This window comes from Somniosus microcephalus, chromosome 30, assembly GCF_052327205.1.
Source record: "Somniosus microcephalus isolate GS21.2 chromosome 30, FLI_Smic_1.0, whole genome shotgun sequence".
Lineage (NCBI taxonomy): Eukaryota > Metazoa > Chordata > Chondrichthyes > Squaliformes > Somniosidae > Somniosus > Somniosus microcephalus.
The window spans coordinates 28,097,612-28,122,933 of record NC_141016.1 but is presented as its reverse complement, the minus strand read 5'-3'; the positions used below and the strand labels follow the sequence as shown (position 1 = coordinate 28,122,933).

The 25,322-nt window shown below is 47.8% G+C and overlaps 1 protein-coding gene across 1 annotated transcript; it reads right to left on the bottom strand.

Annotated features, from left to right (window-relative positions):
* Positions 1-81: 81 nt before the first annotated feature.
* cnnm3 (cyclin and CBS domain divalent metal cation transport mediator 3) lies at positions 82-24,448 on the bottom strand. Its single transcript, XM_085971286.1, has 8 exons — positions 23,090-24,448; positions 18,945-19,085; positions 17,035-17,187; positions 15,395-15,564; positions 12,787-12,883; positions 10,689-10,834; positions 8,727-8,862; positions 82-5,420 (listed from the first exon to the last, which is right to left on the bottom strand). Exons 1-8 carry the CDS (start codon positions 24,369-24,371, stop codon positions 5,356-5,358), a joined length of 2,190 nt encoding a protein of 729 aa, XP_085827412.1. The 5' UTR covers positions 24,372-24,448; the 3' UTR covers positions 82-5,355.
* Positions 24,449-25,322: the final 874 nt, after the last annotated feature.

The window sequence follows — 25,322 nt, the reverse complement described above, 5'->3', positions numbered from 1 at the left end:
CTCCTCTGTACATCTTTCCTGTAATGTGGTGACCAGAACTGCACGCAGGAGCGCAAGAACAAAAAACTGCATTAGACATGGCAGACTTAAAGAATAAGGCTTTTGGCATCAGGTTGTTTGAGAGATGCTGAACTCACAATCGTATCGCAGGTTTTGAGGGAGGGGAGTTCAGATTCCAAGCTGGTCCCTCCACAGAGTAGATAGCAATTGTGCTCAGAGTGTTTAAGGAGCATGTGTGTTTCAATTTATTAAACTGACCTGCAATCTAATGCAACAGACTTCAGCTCATCAGTACAACACAACACAATACAGACCCATTTCTCTTTAAATATATATCTCCAATATTACAATATAAATGTACATACAAATAACAGATACTTTAATTGCAATGATTAAAAAATATTTACCTGGAATGTGATTAAAAATATGTACCGGAAATTACACAATTTTAATACATTTGTTTGTATATAAAACGCAAGTGCACAAAACAACCCTAGAAACCATTAGTTCGCAGCCTGATGATTGCTTCTCGATTCAGAAGCTCCTAGAAATACTGGAACACAACCAAGAGTTTAAAATAAACACTAAATTTGATTTTGGCTGAATTATTGGCACTTACATTTTTCTCTAAACTCTTTGGCAAAACTACAGAATTAATGATAGTCATATTTTTACATTACTTCTAATGTGTTATTTAAAAAGCCCATCATTTTGAACAGTGTGCTTCTTAATGTAAGCAACAGTGAAACCTCAGAGAAAGAGAGAGAGCGAGAGAGAAAAAGGAGAGCGAGCAAGAGCAAGAGCGAGCGAGAAAGAGCGAGCGAGCGAGTGAGAAACAGCAAGCGAGAAAGAGCGAGCGCTGGCTGGAGGTGCCTCATCACATTCTGGCTCTGCTTTAAGCTGTCAGTATCATGGTCCCCTTCGCCACCCTGTCATTTGGTTATCTGCACTTCATGTCTTTTCTGCCCAATTTGTTCCCCATCTCTCCTAACGGCACTGACTCTTGCTGCGATCAGCTTCTTGCACCTCATCCAGATGGTCATTCTTCAGTGAGGCTGCACGACCATGGGGGCATCACCGCAAAGCCAGATCCCGGTCTCAACCCATGACCACACACTTGCACCTCCCAGCGGGAGTCGTTGCAAAGCAGTCAGGAGAAGCAAACCCTGGGTGAATTTCCCACTCCCTATGCCAGAGAATTGAAGCAGATTGGAGCAATCCCTCCCTACTGCCCTGCCCGAGATCAGCTAACTCAACCCTAAGCGGGGATGAATCCGGGATCTTTCCTGGCCTGCATGGGTCAGTAGTCCACTTGGTTGCACACATACCCACGAAAGCCATCGAGAGAGTGGTCTATCCATAGTTTCAATTCACGCTGTGTATACATTCCATACTCGGCGGCAAATCTCAATAAAAGGCTGCACAGATATCACTGTGATCAATAGCAGTCTCAATATTTACAATCGCCTTGTACCCAGCCATGTAGTTGTACGAGATCATCTCTAGCTAATTGTTAAAGTTACAATTTTCAGATGATTATGTGGACAGCTTACAGTTTTGCAAGAAAACAGGCTCAAGATGAATGCAGAATACTAGCTGTAAAAATCTAAATACTGGAAGGCAGTTACCGTACTCATCAGTTAAGAGGTAACCTCATGTTGGCATCGAAACCCTTCACTGAAGACACACTGGCCTTGTCAGCATTCCCGAGAGAGAGGTACTGTGCCTCTAAAGAGGAGCAAGACTGATTGTAGTTTACGCATTAGCTCTGGCCAGACAGCACACTGCTTGCACGATGGAAATACTCCAGAATGGCACGAGCTTTCTGCAAAGCAAACTGGTCAAGAAGTGGGCGAGCCACCTCATCGTTCCTAAAGTGTCGGTTCTCCAGTAAAACACGGTGAGATTTTTTAAAATTTGGCAAAAATTAAAAGCAATTCCCTCTTGCTGGGGGGACTAGCAAGGGACATTTGACAATCGCCCTTTAGACCAATCTACAGAAGAGGCAACAGGGTGAATTCAGTCCTTCTGCGCTCCCAGTGAAGAGCCTCACTGGATGGAAGCCTGAGTCGGAGGATCAACGCTGCAGTGTTGTAGCCCGCTCACCCATGTTGCTGCAGAATTGCTGAATTTACCCTATTATCTCTTTCCCCTTCCTCTCAATTATTTCTGTTTCTTCCTGACAAACTGTACACCAAACCCTGGTCAATTAAACTGGAACTCATATTTTTGAAAAAATATTCCTAGGATTTTTTTTGAATCTTTCAACAATTGAGGGGGGGCGGTCAGAGAAAGCCGTCAAAAGCTCGCTGGAAATGAGAAGAAAAAATAATCCTGCACAGCAAATGCGAGCTATCACTTCTAACTAATCTACCCAGCTCGATGTGTAATGAACTCTACTTCCATCTTGCTGCTATATTCTTTTTTTTAAACTTTGTTCGAGAAGTGGCCAATACTTTGAAAGGTCGCATTTATTACCCAACTCTAACCGATGGTGGGCCTTATCTTTGAAGCAAGCATGTGTAGGCTAGACCAGGTAAGGGATATACAGGAAACTTTGGTTTATCCGGAGGTTGTATGGCCGGAAACCTCGATCTAACGGCAGAAATCAGCAGCCGTTTTGTTAGGTTTTTTTTCTTTTTTTTTCTTCTCCTAGCATTTTTTTTTAAACAGTCTCTGGAAAGCCTCTCTGAAGCTGTTGCTAAGCTACAGAGACGCTTCCAAGGTACAGGCCGACTGTTTACAAGCTGTTGCTAAGCAACAGTGTTTGTTGTCAGATACGGAGATCTCTGTATCCTTCAACATTGGCGCTGGTCTGTCCGGAAGTTTTCATAGATCGGCATCACACCGGTCCCGTCGGTGCCGGATATCACAAAGTTTCCTGTAGGTCCCTCCCTGAAGCACATTATCAAGCCACTTGGGTATTTAATGGCAGATTCCAAGGTTAATTTTTCTGGTGTCAATGCACAAATCGCCAGATTTATTTAATTAAATTTCACAACTTGCCCTGGTGGGATTCAAACTCATGCCGAACTTGGCTGCACATCCAGTATCATAACCACTGTACTACCACACTGCTAAATCTTCACTAACTTTCATTGCCAATCTGTAGCAGAGCGTAGCTTCAGCACCACAACGGGTGTTGGTTCAACGTGCTAGAGCGATTCAAAACCAGGTCCCTGACTCGTGTCATAACATGGTGAGCTGAGTGGTCCCAGGACCTCCCCCACAGTAAAGGAGGTGAACTACAGGATGGATCGCTCGATGGAAATATTTGCTCCAATAGTGTTATACTCAGTCCCTTCACAAGCTCTCTCTCTATGCTGGGAACAGTGAATGTGAATTTGAATAGTGAATAGAAGGTTGTGGGTTCAGAGACATGAGCCCAATCGTCTACAGTGCAGTACTGAGGGAGTGCTGCACTGTCAAAGGTGCCGTCTTTCGGATGAGACATTGTAACGAGGCCCCATCTTCCCTCTCAGGTGGAAGCAAGAGAGCCCATGGCACGATTCAAAGAGCACGGGAGTTCTGCCCAGTGCCCTGGCCAATGTTTATCCCTCAACCACCATCACTTAAAAAAAAAAACCTGGTCATTCATTATCACATCGCTTTTTGCAGGACCTTACTGTGCACCAATTGGCTGCCATGTTTCCTACATTTGGTATAATCTACCAGGTAGGGGAGTGGACTCAAAGACACAAGGGGTGCACAAGATGCAGCCTGGCACCAGATTTTTTTTTGGTGGGGGGAGGAATAGGAGAGGGATGAACTTGGTGGGCCAAAAGGCCCTTTCTCATCCTTGACATTTCCTTATGTTTTGGATCTTAAGAATTCATCAGCTGCTGTGTAGAACTTCAGGTCAGATTACGGGAGAATTGAACTCCGGGCCGAAGGTGGTTAAATCACAAAAGCACTGGTTGGAGTAAGTGCACTGCCTGATCGGCAGCGAACTTCCTTTGCTGGGTATCTGTAAGGTCACGGCAGGGTCACTCTATAGTTTTAGCATCTCAATGGTGAAAGCCATCGATTTTCTTTAATGAAATTTCCCCTCTGGTCTCCTGAAGGCGTTGACTCTTGCTGGGGTGCAGCCCCCTCTTGCATCTAGCCCAAGTGACCATTCTTAGTGTGCGAGCATCACCTGACTGCAAAGGGGCCCACGGCTGAACCTTATTCTGTTCGCACTCAACGCCCACGAACATGCACTTTCCAGCAGGGTAAGTGATCGAAACTGGGAACCCTGGCTGATTGATTTTACTGGGCTACAGAGGGGAAAATCAAAGTCAACTGTACATCACTATTGTTGAGATTAACAGAGTTGGGAATCAAACGTGCGCTCTTCCAAATCTGAATGGCTCAGTTCTACACGAATAAAAGAACGTCAGTTACCAACCCAAGAATTGAGCACATAAGCCAGGCTGACACTCCGAGTGCAGCACTGAGGGAGTGCTGCACTGTCGGAGGTGCCGTCTTCTGGATGAGACGTTAAACCGAGGCCCCGTCTGCCCTCTCCCCTCCCAGGTGGGCATAAAAGATCCCACGGCAGTATTTCAAAGAAGAGCATGGGAGTTATCCTCGGTGTCCTGGGCCAATATTTATCCCTCAACCAACATCACTAAAAACAGATTATCTGGTCATTATCATATTGCTGTTTGTGGGAGCTTGCTATGCACAAATTGGCTGTCGCATTTCCTACATTACTACACTTCAAAAATACTTAAATTGGCTGTAAAGGTCGTTCTGAGGTTGTGAAAGGCGCTATAGAAATGCAAGTTTTTGTTTCCTCTTAAATGGAGCTATCGTGGGAACTGAAAGGCTTGCAAGCTAATGACATGGAACTCGGAAAGCACTTATGAATCAGGGTTTTACCATGACGGCATCACTCTTAGATGAGGCATTAAAAAAACAAACACTGTGGTATATTCACATTCGTTATTGCTTGAAGATGTCTTCATTCTGTAGTCTTCAAGTAACTGCATTAGAACCCGTAGACCGTGGGTACAAAAGTGAAGTCACGATAAACCTTTTTGTCTGTTATACTGCAACAGACTAATACACAATTATAGCCCTGCAAAGTCTAAAAGTCACAGAGGCGAGTTCTATCTGAGGAATTAGTCACGGTTAGTCTTTTTAGCATTATACACTTCACTGTCTTTTCACTGTGCACAAAGTCTACAAAAATAAGAAAGTCCTTTTCTTCCCCCTCCCCCCACATTGCAACGACACCAAACGCACAGTGTGTCCAGCAAATGGATGGCGCTAGCTCCAGCCAGGCGCTGGCACAGTACGTTCGCAGCTTACTGAAGTGGTGTGGCTTTGGGCGCGGAGAGCACAAGCACCCTCGGACACTCTCCTCGGCTAGACGCCAGCATTCCTCTCTGGGTTGTCTTCCTCGCTGGTTTGCGGTTTACTTCTGCTGGTGCCTGATAATATTAGAGAGAGAAAAAAAGTGCTTTAAAATTAACCTTTTATCATCGGAGAGATCCCAGGTGAGATTTGAGGCTGCGTGCAGATTTGCCTGTGGCATCCACTCATTGGCAAAAGTATAGACAGGTGTAAAAGCAGCGAGCAGTCTCCATCAGGCAGACCATAGGGAATGGCGAACAGCATTCGTTTCTCTCTCCTCTTCTGCTCCTTTTTAATTTCTCTTTCTCTCTTCAAAATCCATCCGGTGAAGGGGCTCTGCAAGGGGTTTTCTCTTGTTGGAGAGCAAGAGAAAAATTAAGAGACGGCTACGGAGGCAGGGTAATACTAGTATTCACAACAAGAGCCATTCAGATGGTCGGCCTACCTCTCTCATTAAAGTTTGTGTTGACCGCGCAGCTGAATTATGAGGAGCAAGAAACAAAAAGGAAAGATCACAAGATTGGGAATGAGGTGGCCACTCAGCCTATTTTAATTCACTCGACTAGAAGGATCCTAAAATTTCTCAATTGAAGCATCAATCGATTCTCAAATGCTTCCGGCATTTCCGCTTGCACTGCTCCATCTAGAAGCATATTCCATATGTCAATCTCTCTTGCTGTCGAATTTCCCGATATCAGTCCAAAAGTTGCCTCTCAATACCTGCGCTCCCTTGTCCTATTCTCGCAGTTTAATTTGAAGTAATATTCCGGATTTACCATTTCCATTCCAGTAATAATCCTGTATGTTGCTCTATATACGACCTCCTCTCAAGACACCTCCTTTCCCGAGTCGCCAGTCTTTCCTCAGACTCCCGAGAGCGGGTTCAACCTCGTGACTCCTCTCTGCACTGCCTCCAGCGCTTGAATATCTCCTGTGTCTTGGTGACCAGAGCTGGACACAATAGCCAAGGTAACGGTCTGATCACAGCACTGTAAGTTACTCTGATTTTTATTCTGTTTTGGCTATTGTTCAAAATCCTATTGGCTTTGTCGATTTATGCTCTGCACTCATTGCGATACATAGAAACATAGAAGATAGGAGCAGGCCATTCGGCCCCTCGAGCCTGCTCTGCTATTTAATGAGATCATGGCTGATCATCCAAACTCAGTACCCTGTCCCTGCCTTCTCCCCATATCCCTTGATCCCTTTAGCCTTAAGAAATATATCTAACTCCTTCTTGAATATATTTAATGAATTGGCCTCAACTGCCTTCTGTGGTAGAGAATTCCACAGGTTCACCACTCTCTGGGTGAAGAAATTCCTCCTCATCTCTGTCCTAAATGGCTTACCCCTTATCCTTAGACTGTGACCCCTGGTTCTGGACTCCCCGACCATCGGGAACATCCTTCGACACGTGTCGAGTCTGCTAAGATTCCTACATCTTTTTTAGCTTCATCCGTAGCCATTTCAGCAGCATTCGTGGATTATGTGCGCCACCCATTTTTCCTTTTCGTGTGTCGCACTTTACACTTGCCTGCATTAAATTCCACTGTTCTGCCTACTCACAGATTTTGTTCACCTTATTCTGTATTTTCTAAGCAGTCTCCTTGATTCCACTGCTGCTCCTAGTTTGGCATCATCTGCAAACTTGACCAGTTTGTACGGAGTTTCTAAATCCAAATCATGGATGTAAATTAAAAACAGTCGTGCTCCCAACACGGAGCCCTGGAGCGGGATACCCCTTCAGTACGCTCCCCTCAACCCAACATAGCCGCTCTAATAAGTACTGGTTGTTTTCTACCCTCCAGTCAGTTTCTTATCCATCCCCAGGGTTTACCCTGAATTCCCACAGCTCCGCATTTAAGTAATAGCCTTGTGTGTGGAACTTTATCGAAAGCCTTTTGGAAAAATGGATCTGTGCCATTGTAGGATGTCCCACATTCCACTTGTGTTATTAGTTGTCGGGGAAAGTGGTGAGGCAGTATCTCTCTCTTACTAAATCCAGGTTAATTGCTGTTTACTAGGTTATTGTGCAGATGGTCCTCATGTTTACTCCCGATAATTAATTCAATTTTCTTTTACACAGACTGATGAGTCAGTAGTTGCAGGCTCCGGTTTTGAATATGGGCACCAATGTTCCCTTTAAGCCGCGCGGCCGCACAGCGCTCTGCCGGTCCCACGCAGCCGGTGAGTCAGCTTTTGAATAGAGAACATTGGTGGGCACCCATTCCAATCTAATGATAATCTCCTCCAGTGTCCAATAGCACCCTCATAATGATCGTCAGTGCCTCACAAACCTCCTCCCTAGTCTCTCTCAGCAATCTTAGGGGTTGCCTAAGGGTGTCCTTGTGCACCAGTCGCTGAAGGTAAGCATGCAGGTGCAGCAGGCAGTTAAGGCGGCAAATGGTATGTTGGCCTTCGTAGCGAGAGGGTTCGAGTACAGGAGCAAGGATGTCTTGCTGTAGTTGTACAGGGCCTTGGTGAGACCACATCTTGAGTATTGTGTGCAGTTTTGGTCACCTTATCTGAGGAAGGATGTTCTTGCCATGGAGGGAGTGCAGTGAAGATTCACCAGGCTGATACCTGGGATGGCAGGAATGACGTATGAGGAGAGATTGGGTCGATTGGGCTTATACTCGCTGGAGTTTAGAAGAATGAGAGGGGATCTCATTGAAACTTATAAAATTCTAACAGGACTAGACAGACTAGATGCAGGAAGGATGTTCCCGATGGCGGGGGAGTCCAGAACCAGGGGTCACAGTCTAAAGATAAGGGGTAAGCCATTTAGGACAGAGATGAGGAGGAGGAGTTTCTTCACCCAGAGAGTGGTGAACCTGTGGAATTCTCTACCACAGAAGGCAGTTGAGGCCAATTAAATATATTCAAAAAGGAGTTAGATATATTTTTTACGGCTAAAGGGATTAAGGGATATGGGGAGAAGGCAGGGCCAGGGTACTGAATTTGGATGATCAGCCATGATCTCATTGAATGGCGGAGCAGGCTCGAGGGGCCGAATGGCCTACTCCTGCTCCTATCTTCTATGTTTCTATGATTTGTGAGCCCTTTTATCCTGTCTACGACTTCCATCTCTTGTCGCGGCCATTAGTTTTACGTTGGATGTGCGTGTTTGGGGAGAGCGTGCTGCTCGTATCTTTCCTCGTGAATACTTGGAGGAGGAAGTCTCCACTCAGAACATTTCCTTTTTTGCGCTTGCCCACAGTTTCAAGCCTGTTTGCATATTTTATGATTTCATCTCTTCTCTAACCAGGCAGGTCAGAGAATTATCAAAATGTAGTCGCCAAATGCAAATAAATCATTGAGACACACACCAAGACACAAGACACACACACAGACAGACAGACAGACAGACAGAAGACACTCACATGTGGAAGAATTCTGGTCATTGAGCAACTTTGCTTGGCTGCTGGGCATCACTTTTAGTTCAAAGCTGTCTGGTGATGGTAAAGTATTGTGTATTCTTGATGCCATAATTGCATTTAAATACTGCAGCCGAGTAACCTGTGGAAAAAGCACACAGTGAGTCTGCAGCAGTGACATCTGCAACTGCCCTTTTTAACAGCGGTGAATGATAATAAATAGGCACAAGCTGCAAGATCAGTAACTTGTTTCAATCAATGTTTAGAATACAGGCACCATTACAAATGATGCCGACTTCAGACCCTCCCATCCCCCTCTCTCACTTCCTGCCCTGAAGGTGCTGACTCTGGCACATGTTTCGATGGAACTTGTAGCCCTCTGGGACATTGCCTAAGTGGCCAGTCATCAGGTGGAAGCTTACAGGGTCGGTGGGGCACTTCGACTGCAGGAGGTTGAACCTGAACTTGTCCTCGTCCGATCCTATCCTCATCCAATATCCATGCACTTTCCAGTTGGGGACACGGGACAGCAATCAGGAACAGGAGACTTGCTGATTCTGCCCATCTCGATCCAAGGGACCAGTTGTGGCCCCCTTTACTGCCACCCAACTGAGACAACTCGGCAAAGTTGACCCACTACCACACTGGACAGTGTATTTATAAACCACTCAAAACCTTCAGTGTGTGGGACAGTGAGGCAGGCGCTCAAAGAAAGACTTGCAAATCTACAGCACCTTTCACGACCTCAGGATGTCCCAAAGCACTTTGCAGCCAATGAAGTGCTTTTGAAGTGTAGTCACTGTTGTAATGTAGGAAACAAGGCAGCTAATTTGCGCACAGCAAGCTCCCATACACAGTAATGGGATAAATGACCAGATAATTTTTTTTAGTGATGTTGATTGAGGGATAAATATTGGCCCCAGGACACCGGGGAGAACGCCCCTGCTCTTTTTCGAAATAGTGCCATGGGATCTTACACATCCACCCCGTGTTTGCGTGGGTTTTCTCCGGGTGCTCCGGTTTCCTCCCACAGTCCAAAGATGTGCAGGTTAGGTTGATTAGCTATGATAAATTGACCCTTAGTGTTAGGGGGATTAAATACGTGGGGTTACAGGGATAGGGTGGGATATGTGTTGGTGTAGGGGTTACGGGGATCGGGTGGGATATGTGTCGGTGCAGGCTCGATGGGCCGAAATGGCCTCTATCTGCACTGTGGGGTTTCTGTGTGATTCTGTGTGTGAGAGGGCAGACGGGGCCTCGGTTTAACGTCTCATCCGAAAGACGGTGCCTTCGACAGTACTACAGGAAACTTTCAATTTACCGGCACCTAAATAACCGGGAATCTCGGTTAACCGGCAAAATTCAGGAGTAGGTTCAGGTAACTTTTATTACTTGCCTTCCTCCATTTGTTGCTGTGCAAGGGTGTGGCTGCAGCTGTTGCTAAGCAACAGAGACGCTTGCAACTTGTGGCCATTGTTCTGAAGCACAGGGTTTGTTGCTTTATACGGAGCTCTCAGCTCCGTATCTTTTACTATAGCTTTCGGTTATCCGGAATTTTTGATGAACCGGCACCACGTCGGTCCCGTCCGTGCCAGATAAAAAAAGTTTCCTGTATCCAGATTTTGTGCTCAAGTGTCTGGAGTGGGACTTGAACCACAGCTGACACCATTCAGTGCCATTCACAGGATAAAGCTGGGTGATTTTAAACGTGAATACAAACAGTGCAAGGGGGCTCTCTTCCCCTCTCCTCTATCCTTCAAAACCTTACCAAAGATGGAATAACAGCAGACAATGCGGCAACTGGTCAGTATCAAAAAGAGAAAGGACAGTTCTGATAAAGAGTTCCACCCGAAATCTAAACCTGTTTCCCCTTTCAGACAAAGACTGACCCACCTGTGTGGTTCCAGCATTTTCTGCTTTTATTTCACTCGCTGTGTTTCTTCTTATCCTTACTAGTTACGGCCTTACCTTCAGAACCTGCAGGTCATTAAGTGCTCTTACAGTGTAGTCAGGGCAGTACATGGAAAGGCTTGCATTCTCCCCAGATTCCAACAGGTCCCTGGAGAATGGGTCTCGTCGACTCCACTTAACGTTAGCGACTGGTGATTGGTGAACTAAGGAAACCAGAGTTAAATGACTCCTTTGAGTGCTACGGTTGTACAGCGCATAGAAATCACACAGATTATGTCATGAATACAGCATCAGTTAAAAGTACTGGTCATTCCCTTCTGGCATTGCACACGGGGAGTTTAGACCAAGTGTAGTGGGAGTAGAGGGTGGGAGATGATTGGACCAGGGTGAAATTCAATACCATTTTAAAAGTAGAACATTCGTCCTTATTTTTATATTTCAATTATAAATCGCTAGTCCACATTTATAATGGTATAACCAGTACACTTTAATATTGTGCCAATATACCTCATATGTGATGCTCGTAATTCAACCCTTCAAATTACTCGCACCACTCCCAGTGACAGCCCTGTCCCCACCAGTACTTCACCCCAGTGTTAGCCAGTTCACAGTGGTCTACCCCACACACAGCCCAAGTTTGGGAGGACACAGACTAGAATTGCACTGCTGGCTTTAAGTGGTAGTTCAAGTGGACGATGTGAAAACGCCACACGCCCAAGTATTGCTGTGCTGAAATCCCAGTGACAGTGGGATTAAATCTGCAGAGAGAAAAAGTGTCAAGGTGCCATGGGGCCTGCGGAGAAAATTGCAGAGTAAAACACAATCATCATTTGACAGGAGAATAAGCTTTAAAGACACAGGAACAGGAGATGATGATTCATCGAGCTTATTCCATCATTCCATTCCTCTACACTGTCCCATCAAACACTCCCAGGGCAGGTACAGCACGGGTTAGATACAGAGTAAAGCTCCCTCTACACTGCCCCATCAAACACTCCCAGGGCAGGTACAGCACGGGTTAGATACAGAGTAAAGCACCCTCTACACTGTCCCATCAAACACTCCCAGAGCAGGTACAGCACAGGTTAGATACAGAGTAAAGTTCCCTCTACACTGTCCCATCAAACACTCCCAGAGCAGGTACAGCACGGGTTAGATACAGAGTAAAGCTCCCTCTACACTGTCCCATCAAACACTCCCAGGGCAGGTACAGCACGGGTTAGATACAGAGTAAAGCTCCCTCTACACTGTCCCATCAAACACTCCCAGGGCAGGTACAGCACAGGTTAGATAGAGTCTTGCTCTTATAAAGTGCTTCAGCCCCAAGCTCAGAACATACTCAATTGCAAGACTTTCCCATTCCAAACATCCTGTGGCGTCTGAATAAGTTTGCTAATTTAGCATCAATTAATGCAGGATTACGGGCGGTTTTATGCATGCCAACTGGAAACTGGGTTGAAACTGACCTGTACTCATTTCACACATGGCCAACAGGGGAGGCTTTGATCCACTAACCTGGACTCGTGTCTCCAGCCCAGTTTTAGAACAGTACTGCACCAGTGTGAAATCCCAAGCCGAACACCAGCCTCTGAGTGAGTGTCGTTTCTGCATCAAATCCAGGCAGTTTTGTGGCCTGTGCTCACTCAGGACTGAACTGAGGCCGCCCCAACTCGTGACACTAAGGAACCATTGATTTAAAGGTTTTAATTTTCAGACATAAATTTTCAATAAACGTGTTTCTTTCTCTCCCCTCACCTCACCACCCCCCCCCCCACCCACCCCAAAAAGGAACTACAGGAAACTCTTTATTATCCGGCATCAACGGGACCGGCGTGGTGCCGGTTTAATCAAAAAGTCCGGATTACAGAGAGGTGTAGTTAAAAGGTATGAGAGCTCCGTACACAGCAACAAATCCAGGCTTCCCTGTTGCTTAGCAACATGTGCAGGAACTCCGGCCCCAGACCAAGCGTCCCTGTTGCTTAGCAACAAGTGCAGGAACCCTAGTTACACGGCCACAGATCCAGGAACTGCCACTAATATGAAGTAAAACTTACCCGAAACTACTCCTGAATTTTGCCGGTTAACAGAGAACACTAATAAAGTTACCACAGGAGCGTGAACAAGAAACTGAAATAAGCAGGTGATGCAGTCCTACCAGAGGATGGGGCAGTCAGTGCAGACACCCCGTAGTAAGTGAAGGCTCCATTTTCAAACTTCAGACCTTCCTTCCCGATCTCCACCTCCACTCGTCCCTGTTTATAACACAATGGCATTCATTATGGCATCACTGCAACAATACTTTTCGTAACATGGCACAACAATCAATAAGGTTACATGCAGTCACATTCGAATGACAGGAGAGATTATAAAAAAATTGTTAATAAACGAAGATCAAGTTTGCAGATTGCTAATACAGGAAACTTTCGATTTACCGGCACCTAAATAACCAGAAATCTCGGTTAGCCGGCAAAATTCAGGAGTAAGTTTTACTTCATATTGTATTTGCCTTCTTCCATCTGTTGCTGTGCAAGGGTGTGGCTGCAGCTGTTGCTAAGCTACAGAGACGCTTGGAACTTGTGGCCATTGTTCTACAGCAGGGTTTGTTGCTTTATACGGAGCTGTCAGCTCCGTATCTTTTACTATAGCGTTCGGTTATCCGGAATTTTTGATGAACCGGCACCACGTCGGTCCCGTCCCGTGCCGGATAAAAAAAAGTTTCCTGTATCACTGCAATACTGGTATCCCAAGTGGCACAGTTCATCCATGCTCTGAGCAATGGGTGGTAAGCTATGTATTTAAGCCTTCGAATCCCCATAAACTTGTAGGAAAAGAACTTGCATTTATATAGTGCTTTTCACAACCTCAGGCCACCCCAAAGCGCTTTACAGCCCATTAAGTACTATTTTGATGTGCAGTCACTGTTGCAACGCGGCAGCCAATCTGCACACAGCAAGCTCCCACAAACAGCAATGTGATAATGAGCCCGTAATCTTTTTTAATGTTGTTGTTTGAGGCATAAATATAGGCCAGGACACTGGGGAGAAATAGAAACATAGAAGATAGGAGCAGGAGTAGGCCATTCGGCCCCTCGAGCCTGCTCCGCCATTCAATGAGATCATGGCTGATCATCCAAATTCAGTACCCGGTCCCTGCTTTCTCCCCATATCCCTTGATCCCTTTAGCCTTAATATATCCAACTCCTTCTTGAATATATTTAATGAATTGGCCTCAACTGCCTTCTGTGGTAGAGAATTCCACAGGTTCACCACTCACTGGGTGAAGAAATTCCTCCTCATTTCAGTCCTAAGTGGCTTACCCCTTATCCTTAGACTGTGACCCCTGATTCTGGACTCCCCCGCCATCGGGAACATCCTTGCAGCATCTAGTCTGCCTAGTCCTGTTAGAATTTTATAAGTTTCAATGAGATCCCCCTCTTATTCTTCTAAACTCTAGCGAATATAAGCCCAATCGACCCAATCTCTCCTCATACGTCATCCCGTTGTTCTTCGAAATAGTGCCATGGGATCTTTTACATCCACCTAAAAGGACGCAAGTTAAACATCTGAACTGAAAGTCTGCACCTCCGATAGTGCAGCACTCCCTCAGTACTGCCCCTCCGACAGTGCAGCACTCCCTCAGTACTGCCCCTCCGACAGTGCAGCACTCCCTCAGTACTGCCCCTCCGACAGTGCAGCACTCCCTCAGTACTGCCCCTCCGACAGTGCAGCACTCCCTCAGTACTGCCCCTCCGACAGTGCAGCGCTCCCTCAGTACTGCCCCTCCGACAGTGCAGCGCTCCCTCAGTACTGCGCTGGAGTGTCAGCCTAGATTTTTGTGCTCAAGTCTCTGGAGTGGAATAGAGTGGATGCATGCATCTTGCTACAGGAAGTAGGTGGGGAAGCAGAGAGAGAAGCACCTCCTCATGGCAGTGACATAGCAGATACCCCGATACAACACCCCACAAGCTGCCACTGCCACACCTGGAGTCCTCAGTCCCACCAAGTCCCCGAACTCCTGTTCCCCGTCTCTCCAGGCTCCACTGGTCCAGTGACCGACGCTGGCATTTTAATTTTTTTGAATAATTTCATGGCCTCACCCCAACCTACCATACTGATCTCCTTCTGCCTTATGCTCCCGAACATACCCTCTGCACCTCTAACACCAGCCTCCCCCTCACCCTTTACAGCCTCGTCTCCTCTAACACCAGCCACTCCTTACAACCTCCATTCCTCCAACACCGGCTTCTCCTTACCGCTCACTCCCCCTGATCAACCACTCAGTCAGGTTCCCCTCTGGAACTCTCTCCCATTTCTCTGAACATTGCAACATGTCGCCCTTCTTCCAAAAGCCTCCTCTTTGATATGTCTTTAATTCCCCGCCCTGGCCTCTCCCATCATTCCCCCCCCTTATCCCCACGCTCGGTGTCCATCACACCATGTTCTTCCTAACTGCTCTGAGGCACGTGACCAGCACAATATAAACGCACGATTCGTGCCTGTGCTGAGAGTGTCGGCCAGCTATTTCACACTGAGGGCCGTGCACACGAGGCGGCCACGCGTGCACGTTCCAGCAAGGACCACTCAATAACGATTTGGAACGGAAACCCTGGCTGGCTTTTGTCTCGTGGGTGCCGAGGCCGCCCAGTTAGATAACAGGGGGTGTAAGTCAGTGCCTTCAGGAGAGGAGGGGGGAAGGACTGGGGTCAGGGGCATTACCCAAGTGAAAGCAAAACGGCAGGGATCTTGGTTCCTACGGGCACCCACCTGCAGCACCAGAATGAAGTAGTCGGCTGGCTGATTCCGCTGGTACAGGTAGTGCTCAGGTGCCAGTTTGTCATTTTCATCAAACTTCACCTCCTGGTTGACACTGGGGTGTTTGAGCAGGTGAAGAAGAACTCTCTCAGAGACCCGCGAGGGGCTGAACAGCTCCACCTCTGTAAAGACAACCTGCGGTCATTATAGCGGCAATTTCAAAATCAACACGTTTATCTGCAGTATTGCACACGAGTGACACGCTTCAGAGCGGCTAACAGACTAATATAGCAAGAAGCTGGGATTCTTGGAGCTGGGGAATTTCCCCTCGGATTTTATAATCACACATGGACAACCAAAAGCAGACTTTGGACTATTTCTACCCAAGAGGTGGCATCAAATGACCCATCTTCATCCCAAACCACACAATACAGTCTACAAGTTGGACTGACAATAACTGATCGAAACTGTCCATGTATTTGTTTTATTTAGTATGTTTGTATCAATATATTACAGGAAACTTTGTGCTATCCGGCACCGACGGGACCAAGCTGCTGCCGTTCCCTCAAAACTGCCGGACAAACCAGCGTTAATGTTGAAACATCCGTATCTGACAACAAACACTGTTGCTTAGCAACAGCTTCTAAACAGTCGGCCGTACCTTGGAAGCGTCTCTGTCGCTTAGCAACAGCTTCAGAGAGACTTTGCAGAGCCTGACTGTTGGGAAAAAAAAAAGCCACGAGAAGAAAAAAAACCTAACAAAACGGCTCCTGATTTTTGCTGGTGGCTCGAGCTTGCCGGACATTTAGCCTCCGGATAACACAAAGTTTCCTGTATAGTGATTATTGAAACTTATAAAATTCTAACAGGACTAGATGCAGGAAGGATGTTCCCGATGGCCGGGGAGTCCAGAACCAGGGGTCACAGTCTAAGGATAAGGGGTAAGCCATTTAGGACAGAAATGAGGAGGAATTTCTTCACCCAGAGAGTGGTGAACCTGTGGAATTCTCTACCACAGAAGGCAGTAGAGGCCAATTCATTAAATATATTCAAGAAGGAGTTAGATATATTTCTTAAGGCTAAAGGGATCAAGGGATATGGGGAGAAGGCAGGGACAGGGTACTGAGTTTGGATGATCAGCCATGATCTCATTGAATGGCAGAGCAGGCTCGAGGGGCCGAATGGCCTACTCTTGCTCCTATCTTCTATGTTTCTAAATCACACAATATCCTTAATAGCGTGCGTTACACTTCCTGTGATGCCCTCAATTCATCTCCTCCAACTGCTCCCACCCTCAGTGACGGCCCTGTCCTCCACCCGTGTTAACCCAGCTCGCAGTGCTCTCTCCACACACAGCCCAGGTTTGGGCGGTCACAGTCCAGAACTGTCGCACTGGGTGTTTCTCAATGTTAAGTCTCACCGCTAGCGTTGTTGCACTGTAACTGGAATCCTCATCACAGCACTGACCCCCTTTACCAAACTAAACCAGAGAGTCTGACAGCCCGGCAAGCTCACTCGCCCTTCAAACCCACAGCTCATCCACTCTTTTCTCCCTCACGCTGTTCAGTTTTCAATAAACCCCTGCACACATTATTGTCTATTTTTTGGGGCCCAGCCCCACCCCCCTCCCCCAGAGGTAACAGCCTCCCTACCTCTGGATAAGAAGCGTTGAGTAGCTAATAAAAGCTGGGGTGAAATCTTGACCTTTAGGTCGATGTCAGGCATCTTAAAAAAAGAGAGGTCTTCCTTCTTGTGCTCAACAGGAGTGCCGATCGGAGCAGGTTTTCTCTTCACCTTGGCCTCTGCTGTTGAAGGAACAGAACAAAAATAAAATCAATGGAACCAACTTGAGATTCTTTAAACTACTTTCAATTCTCTTCAAACCCTTTTCTTCTTTTTAGTCCTCTCACTCCTGAATCTTGCTGGGGGGGGGGGGGGGGAAGATCTGCACAGGTGTCAGGCACGGTTCGATACTTCACTCACTTTTCAGGCGTGAGCCCAGACGGCGAGCGGCTGCAAGCTATTCCTCCATGAAGCATGCACGCCCCGCACTTCCCAGCAAGGGCGAGAGGATCGATCAGGAGCGGCCACCATAATTGATTCCCTTTCCCCCCCAGCCAGGAGCAGAGGCCAGTTGTAGCGCCTGCCCCCCACCATCTCTACCTCACCTCCACAACTCCCGACGTAACAGCACTATAGGAGCACCCTCACCACACGGACTGCAGCGGTTCAAGAACATAAGAAACATGAGCAGGAGTAGGCCATTCGAGCCTGCTCCGCCATTCAATAAGATTATGGCTGATCTTCGACCTCAACTCCACCTTCCGGCACTATCCCCATATCCCTCTATTCCCTTAGTATAAAAAACTATCGATTTCTCTCTCAACGACTGAGCATCCACAGCTCTCTGGGGTAGAGAATTCCAAAGAATCACAACCCTTTGAATGAAGAAATTTCTCATCTCAGTCCTAAATGGCCAACCCCTTATTCTGAGACAACCCCCCCCCCCCCCTCCCCTAGTTCTAGACTCCCCAGCCAGGGGAAACATCCCTGGCAACACATCACCACCTTTTCAAGGACAACTAGGAATGGGCAATTGTCCACCTGCCAAGGATGAATATTTAAAAGCTTTTTTTGTAGTTTGCTTTCATCATGAAGTTACAAGTGTGAATTCACTGCTCCTGTGCTGAAAGGGAGTCTGAAACAGTGAATCAGCACTACAGGCTCAGGTTGTGCTAAACTTGTACAGAACCTTGGTTAGACCATACTTGGGAGAATTGTGCACAGTTCTGGTCTCCATATTATAAAAAGTACATACTGGAGAAGGTGCAAAAAAGATTTACTGGACTGATACAAGAACTGAGAGGTTACGACCTATCAGCAAAGATTGAACAGGCTGGGGCTCTGGTCTCTAGACAAGAGAAGACTGAGGGGGTGACCTGACTGAGGTCTTTTAAGATTTTGAAAGGGTTTGATAGGGTAGATGTAGAGATGTTTCCACTTGCAGGCGAGACCAGAACTAGGGACCATCAATAAAAGATTATGGCTAACAAATCCAAGAGGGAATTCAGGAGAAACTTCTTTACCCAGAGAGTGGTGAGAATGGGGAACTTGCTCCCACAGGGAGTGGTTGAGGCGAATAGTATAGATGCCTTTAAGGGGAAGCTAGATAAACACATGAGGGAGAAAAGAATAGGATATGCTGATGGGGTGAGATGAAGAGGGGTGGGAGGAGGCTCGTGTGCAATGTTCCCGTTAAGCTGCGCAGCCACGTAGCGCTCTGGAGGTCCCGCGCAGGCCGCGCACCGCTTTTTATATGACAAAAAACGCACGTGCGTGAACATGTGAATGGGCCGCGCAGCCAGTTAAAGGGCCCACGCACCCCAAAAAAAATAAGAGGGAACACTGCTCGAGTGGAGCATAAACACCGGCATTGACCTGTTGGGCCGAATGGCTGGTTTCTGTGTTGTAAATACTTTGTAATACTGCTGAGCGTGGAATCAGTGAAATGGCCCCTAATTTTAAAGACCATCACTCCACAACCCGTGTTGTTTAAACTTACAATTATCTGACTCGTCGAGAATTTCGGATTTGATGATTTCTTCAATGACATCCCCGAGCGTCACTAAACCCATCACCTCGTAGAAAGGGTCACCATCCCCTTCGTTGTTCACTTTCTGGACCATTGCCATATGTGATTTGCCTCAAAACATAAACAAAGACATGGATGGAGAACTGTTATAATCACTGAACAGAGTTAAGTCACAGCAAAGTAGCACGTGCTAACCTGGGTTCAACACTCTTTTAGAACAGTTGGCTTTTCTGGCCACTTTCCTCTCTTCCTCTTTGACGCTGTGCTTGTGTGCAGATCCAAGGGCACCCAGAACCTTCACTACCACAGCTGGCAGGGTACCCACGGCTGGTCCATCGCCCCGAGTTCTGTTCTCCTATGTGCTTACAGCCAGCAGGGGTCAATGGATAGCCACCCAGTTCGAACCCTGACTGAGGCAGGCTGTACGGTCCCGACCTCGCCTGAGCCGAGATGAAGTAAACCAGCACGTACCCAGGGATCTCTCTCATCTTTTCAACCCCTTCCACTATTTTCACAATTCTTTTATCCTTTCTACAGGTGTGCTTTATAGAATCAGAGAATCGTACGGCCCAGGGAGACCGCCGTTCGGCCCATCGTGCCTGTGCCGGCTCTTTGAAAGAGTTCTCCAATTAATCCCACTCCCCCGCTCTTTCCCCATAGCCCTGCAATTTTTTTTGCTTTACAAGTATTTATCCAATTTCCTTTATGAAAGTTACTATTGAATCTGCTTCCACCAGCCTTTCAGGCAGTGCATTCCAGTTTAACCTCGGTAGTGGGGAAGCTTTCAGAAACTATAATTAACAGTCACTTGGACAAGTGTGAATTAATTAAGGAAAGCCAGCACGGATTTGTAAAAGGCAAATCGTGTTTAACTAACATGGTCGGGTTTTTTGATGAGGGCAATGCAGTTGATGTGGTGTACATGGACTTCCAAAAGGCCTTTGATAAAGTGCCATATAATAGGCTTGCCAGCAAAGTTGAAGCCCATGGATTAAAAGGGACAGTGGCAGCATGGATATGAAATTGGCTTAGTGACAGGAAACAGAGAGTAGTGGTGAGAAACTGTTCCCATTGGCGGAAGGGTCGAGAACCAGAGGAGACAGATTTAAGGTGATTGGCAGAAGAAGCAAAGGCGACATGAGGGGAAACTTTTTTTAAGCAGCGAGTGGTTAGGGTCTGGAATGCGCTGCCTGAAAGAGTGGTGGAGGCAGACTCAATCGTGGCTTTCAAAAGGGAACTGGATAAGTACCTGAAGGAAAAACATTTGCAGGGCTACGGGGAAAGGGCGGGGGAGTGGGACTAGCTGAAGTGCTCTCGCAGAGAGCCGGCACGGGCTCGACGGGCAGAATGGCCCCCTTCTGTGCTGTAACCATTCCATGATTCTAGATCATAACTCGCTACGTAAAAGAAGTGCTCATTTCCCCCGGTTCTTTTCCCAATTATCTTAAATCTACCCAAGTGGTACCAAACCTCCTTCCAGTGGAACGAGTTTCTATCTATTCACTCTGTCAAAACCACTCATGATTTTGAACTCCTCTATTGTATCTCCCCTTAACCTTCTCTGCTCTAAGGAGAACAACCCCAGCTTCTCCACAAAATTGAAGTCCCTCATCCCTGGTTCCGTTCTGGTAAACCTCCTCTGTCCCCTCTCCAAGGACTTGACATCCTTCCTAAAGTGTGGTGCCCAGAATTGGACACAATACTCCAGCTGAGGCCTAACCAGTGATTTATCTCTCTGATCTTTTGTCACCCAACAGTTTTCACAAAGCAGTTTGCAGGCCAGTTAACACAATGACACCTGGCAGCTATCTCTTGCCCTGCCAGTACACTTCACACCTAATCTCAGCCTATTACCATCTCGTCTAGCTTTGAATACCTTTTATTGTCTCTTTTACTTCTTTTGTTTCTTTTAATTCTTTTGTCCGATCGCAGCCCTGCCTTCGATCTATTTTCTTTTCTTTCCAGTTTTGAAGGGTTCGACCCGAAACGTCAACTCAAATTTCTCTCCACGGATGTTGCCTGACCTGCTGAGTTTTTCCAGCATTTTCTGTTATGACTGGTGTATCTGTTGGTTCGCTTCCCCCTCCTTTCTATTTTTCCAACCTTACTAAAACGCCTGTTTAACCTCTCAGCCTTCAGTTTAAATGTGCTCACTGACCTGCTGTGTGTTTGCAGTTTATCCCTTTTTGATTTAACTCACCGAGCCGGGGGGGGGGCGGGGTGGTTGAGCGTTAATCCGAAAGTGGAATTCAACGTATGGCATTTCAGGCAATCATTAAAAGAAAGATTCAAAGCTAATTCATCAGCAAGTTCCTGAGGGGGATCCTGAACGATGGATGAGGAAATCAGGGGGAGCAATTAAAAAAAAAGCAAGATTCTGGAGAAATGTGTTGGGAATGCTCAAAAAAATGTAGCTTTTTAAATTGATGACAGAAAACCAGACCATAATTATGCCCCTGGTCATTGTGTCATCGAGCAGGGTATATCCAGAAGGGGGATGCGAGGCCCCTCTGCATCTTGAAGCAGAAATGGTCAGCAATAATTAAACACACTGGACTCTGGCACAGATAGATACATATAAGCGTTTTAGAATCCCTGCTCCTATACACACAATTTATATAATCGTCATGGGGCGGTTTACTGCATTAAAGGCGCTATATAAATGCACGTTGTTGTGCGGGCGATGGATGTGGAATATAATTCACCTCTCAGATTACTGCCTTGAAACCACTTTCGTTCTCTTAAATCTCTATCTCCAGTGGATTTTGCAAGGTGCATTTAATGGGTTATTGACTGTGCTTCGGGCTGACACTGGCCCCTCGTGATGCAGCAGGATTCTGTAATTTTGTGTCAATGAGTGACGACACCCACAGTGAAGTATTAACTGTGACCAAGTCTATCGAGTCATGGAATCGCGTACCGACTGCTGGGAATTCCCGTTATATATAAACTAAAGCTGGATAATAACCCGGCACAGTAACGGTTGCGAATGGGTTGTTCTCTGGAGCCAGAATAACCATCAATAATCATAGAATCATACAGCACAGGTGGAGGCCATTCAGCCCATCGTGTCTGTTCTTTGACAGAGCGCTCCAATTAGTCCCACTCCCCAGCTCTTTCCCCACAGCCCTGCAAATTTTTCCTTTTCAAATACATAGATCCAATTCCCTTTTGAAAGTTACTATTGAATCTGCTTCCACCGCCCTTTCAGGCAGCGCATTCCAGGGCACAACAACTCGCTGCGGAAAAAAAAAATCTTCTCATGTCGCCTCTGGTTCTTTTGCCAATCACCTTAAAACGGTGTCCTCTGGTAACCGACCCATCTGCCACTGGAAACAGTTTCTCCCTATTTAGTCGATCAAAACCCCTTATAATTTTGAACACCTCTCTTAAATCTCTTCTCTGCTCTAAGGAGAACAATCCCAGCTTCTCTAGTGTCTCCACATAACCGCAGCCCCTCATCCCTGGGACCATTCTGGTTAATCTCCGCTGCACCCTCTCTAAGGCCTGGACATCCTTCCTAAAGTGCAGTGCCCAGAATTGAACACAATAGCTGGGGCTTAACCAGTGATTTATAAAAGGTTTAACATAATTTCCTTGCTTTTGTACTCTATGCCTTGATATATAAAGGCCAGGAGCCTGTATGCCTTTTTAACTGCCTTCTCAACTTGTACTGACACCTCCAAAGATTTGTGACTGTGAACCCACAACCGATGACCAGTTTGAGCAGTACCGACATACATCATGGTGCCCCCTTAGATCGGGCACTGATACACCTGGGGACCAGAGAAAGCAAAAACTGGGGCGAATAAAATTGAGACACAAATTAAAACATGTTCGGAGGGACTGAACAAAGGTGCTCTGCACTGAAAAAGAAAGCTGTACACCACTTTGCGGTATGGACGTGACTTGTGAAAATCTACATGTAGGTCGTGGAAAGACATTTTAGGCAAACTCGAGCTCACATCTTCAAGAGTTTTTCTCAAAGTGCTGTGCGAAGGAACTCCCCTGTAACAGGACAATGTTTCTTTGTCACGGGCCGAGTGGCCTGTTTCTGTGCTGTATATCCTAGGAATAAACCCCACACGCGCGCGCACACACACACACACAATCACCTTTCTTAAACTCTTCCAAGACTGCATCCAACTTAGTGTCATTAAACACAAAATGCAGAGGATGGTTGTAGAATTTGGTGATGGTGTTCAAAGGCGTGTGGTCCTCAGGGTCCACCATGGCCAGATCTTTCACATACACTATGTCTACGATGTTGGACCTCTCCTCTTCGTACACTGGGATTCTGGTGTAGCCACACTGCATAATTTCAGACATAGTGTTGAAATCCAGCACGGCCCCCGAACTGAGCATGAAGCAGTCTTTCAGGGTGGTCATGATGTCCTCCACCACTTTAGTCCTCAATGCCCCTCGGCTGAACTCTTCCTTGACAAACTCGCTGTACGGGTCGCTGGACCGCAGCATGTCCAGGATCTTCTCTCGGATGTAGCAGGTGCTGATGTCCTGGCGCAAGGCCAGGTCGAGGACCAGGGCGACGGGCAAGGAGAAGGGGAAGGCGACGATCATGAAGAGGCGCGTCAGCCAGGTGGTCTTGGAGGCGATGGCGAAACCGTACCGCGAGCAGACGGCGTAAGGGAGGATCTCGCAGAGCAGGAATATCAGGGCGGCGCAGACCAGGATGGCGGGCAAGATGGCATCGAACGCCAGGTAGAAGAGGACGCCCAGGGCAGAGTTGGCCAAGACGTTGCCCAGGACCAGGGAGCAGAGGACCAAGTTGCCCCTCTTCCTGATGGGCTCCAGCGATTTGGACCGTCTCTTCTCCCTCTCGGAGCCGCAGTGGTGGATGATGTGCAGCTCCAGCGGGTCCAGCCACAGCACGCTGAGGTGCAGCAGGTTGAAGAGGGCCGAGCAGACCAGCAGCAGCACCAGCAGCAGGGCCTGGCCCCACACGGCGCCGGCCTGGATCTCCAGCGGCGTCTGCCAGCCGCCCGGCGCCGTCCAGCGGCCCCCCGAGCCGCGGGCGCACAGGTAATACCGGCCGGCGCCGCCCCAGCCGGCCTGGACGCTCACGAGCACCGAGCCGCCGCCATCGCCGCCGGCCCCCAGCCGCAGCCAGCCGCTGTCCAGGCTGCGGTTGTCGCAGGCCGGGCCGCGGCTGAAGCCCAGCCAGGCCCCGGCGGCCCGCTCCAGTTCCCGGCCGAAGACCCTCAGCTCGAAGCGGGCCCCGGCACTGGCTCGAATCACCCCGCCATCCATGTAGACCGAACCCGCGCCGCTCTCCAGCCGGGCCCCCCGCACTTCGGACTCTCGCAGCCCCGGCAGCCCGGCCGTCAAACCCCACAGGGCGGCCAGCGCCCAGCACAGGCTCCGCGCTCCCGCCGCCATCTTGACGCCAAACCGACTCCGCCCCCCTCCACAACCAAACTCGCTGGCCGCCCGCCTCCAGCCGTGGGATGGACAGGCCGCTCCACCAATCATAAACCTGCTCCCCATCCCTCCATGGGATTGACAGGCCGCTCTACCAATCACAAACCTGCTCCCCATCCCGCCATAGGATTGACAGGCCGCTCCACCAATCACAAGCCTCCTAATCCCCCCAGCCGCCGGATTGACAGGCCGCTTCACCAATCACAAAACCGCCTCCCCCTCCCTTGCCACAGGATTGACAGGCTGCTTCACCAATCACAAGCCTCCTGTCCCCCCTAGCCACGGGATTGACAGGCCGCTCCACCAATCATTAACCTCCTGCCACCACCCAATCATGCCAGCCAGGCGGGACCTGTCCCCGTTTCAAGCGCGGTTGAGGGCGCGCGGTAAACAATGTAGCTCTTAAAGGGGAACGGTACCGCTGAGCGCGGCCCCACTGCAGTCACAAGTGCACCGGGCGCGATTGTTTTTTGCAAGTGTTAGACGAAAGAAGGAACTTGCATTTATTTATTTAGCGCCTTTCACAAACTCAGGACGTCCCAAAAGCGCTTTACAGCCAATAACCCCCAAATAGTCATCCCAGGGCATCCCACACACCAAACCTCTGCTGCAAATGGTCAGTCCTGGTTCAGTGGTAGCATTCTCACCTCCGGAACATAGAATTAACAGCACAGAAACAGGCCATTCAGCCCAACAGACCCATGTCGGTGTTTATGCTCCACATGAGTCTTCTCCCACCCTACTTCATCTCACCCTATCAGCATATTCCTTTCTCCCTCATGTGCTTATCTAGCTTCCCCTTAAATGCATCTATGCTGTTCACCGCGACTACTCCTTGTGGTAGCGAGTTCCACATTCTCACCACTCTCTGGGTAAAGAAGTTTCTCCTGAATTGCCTATTGGATTTAT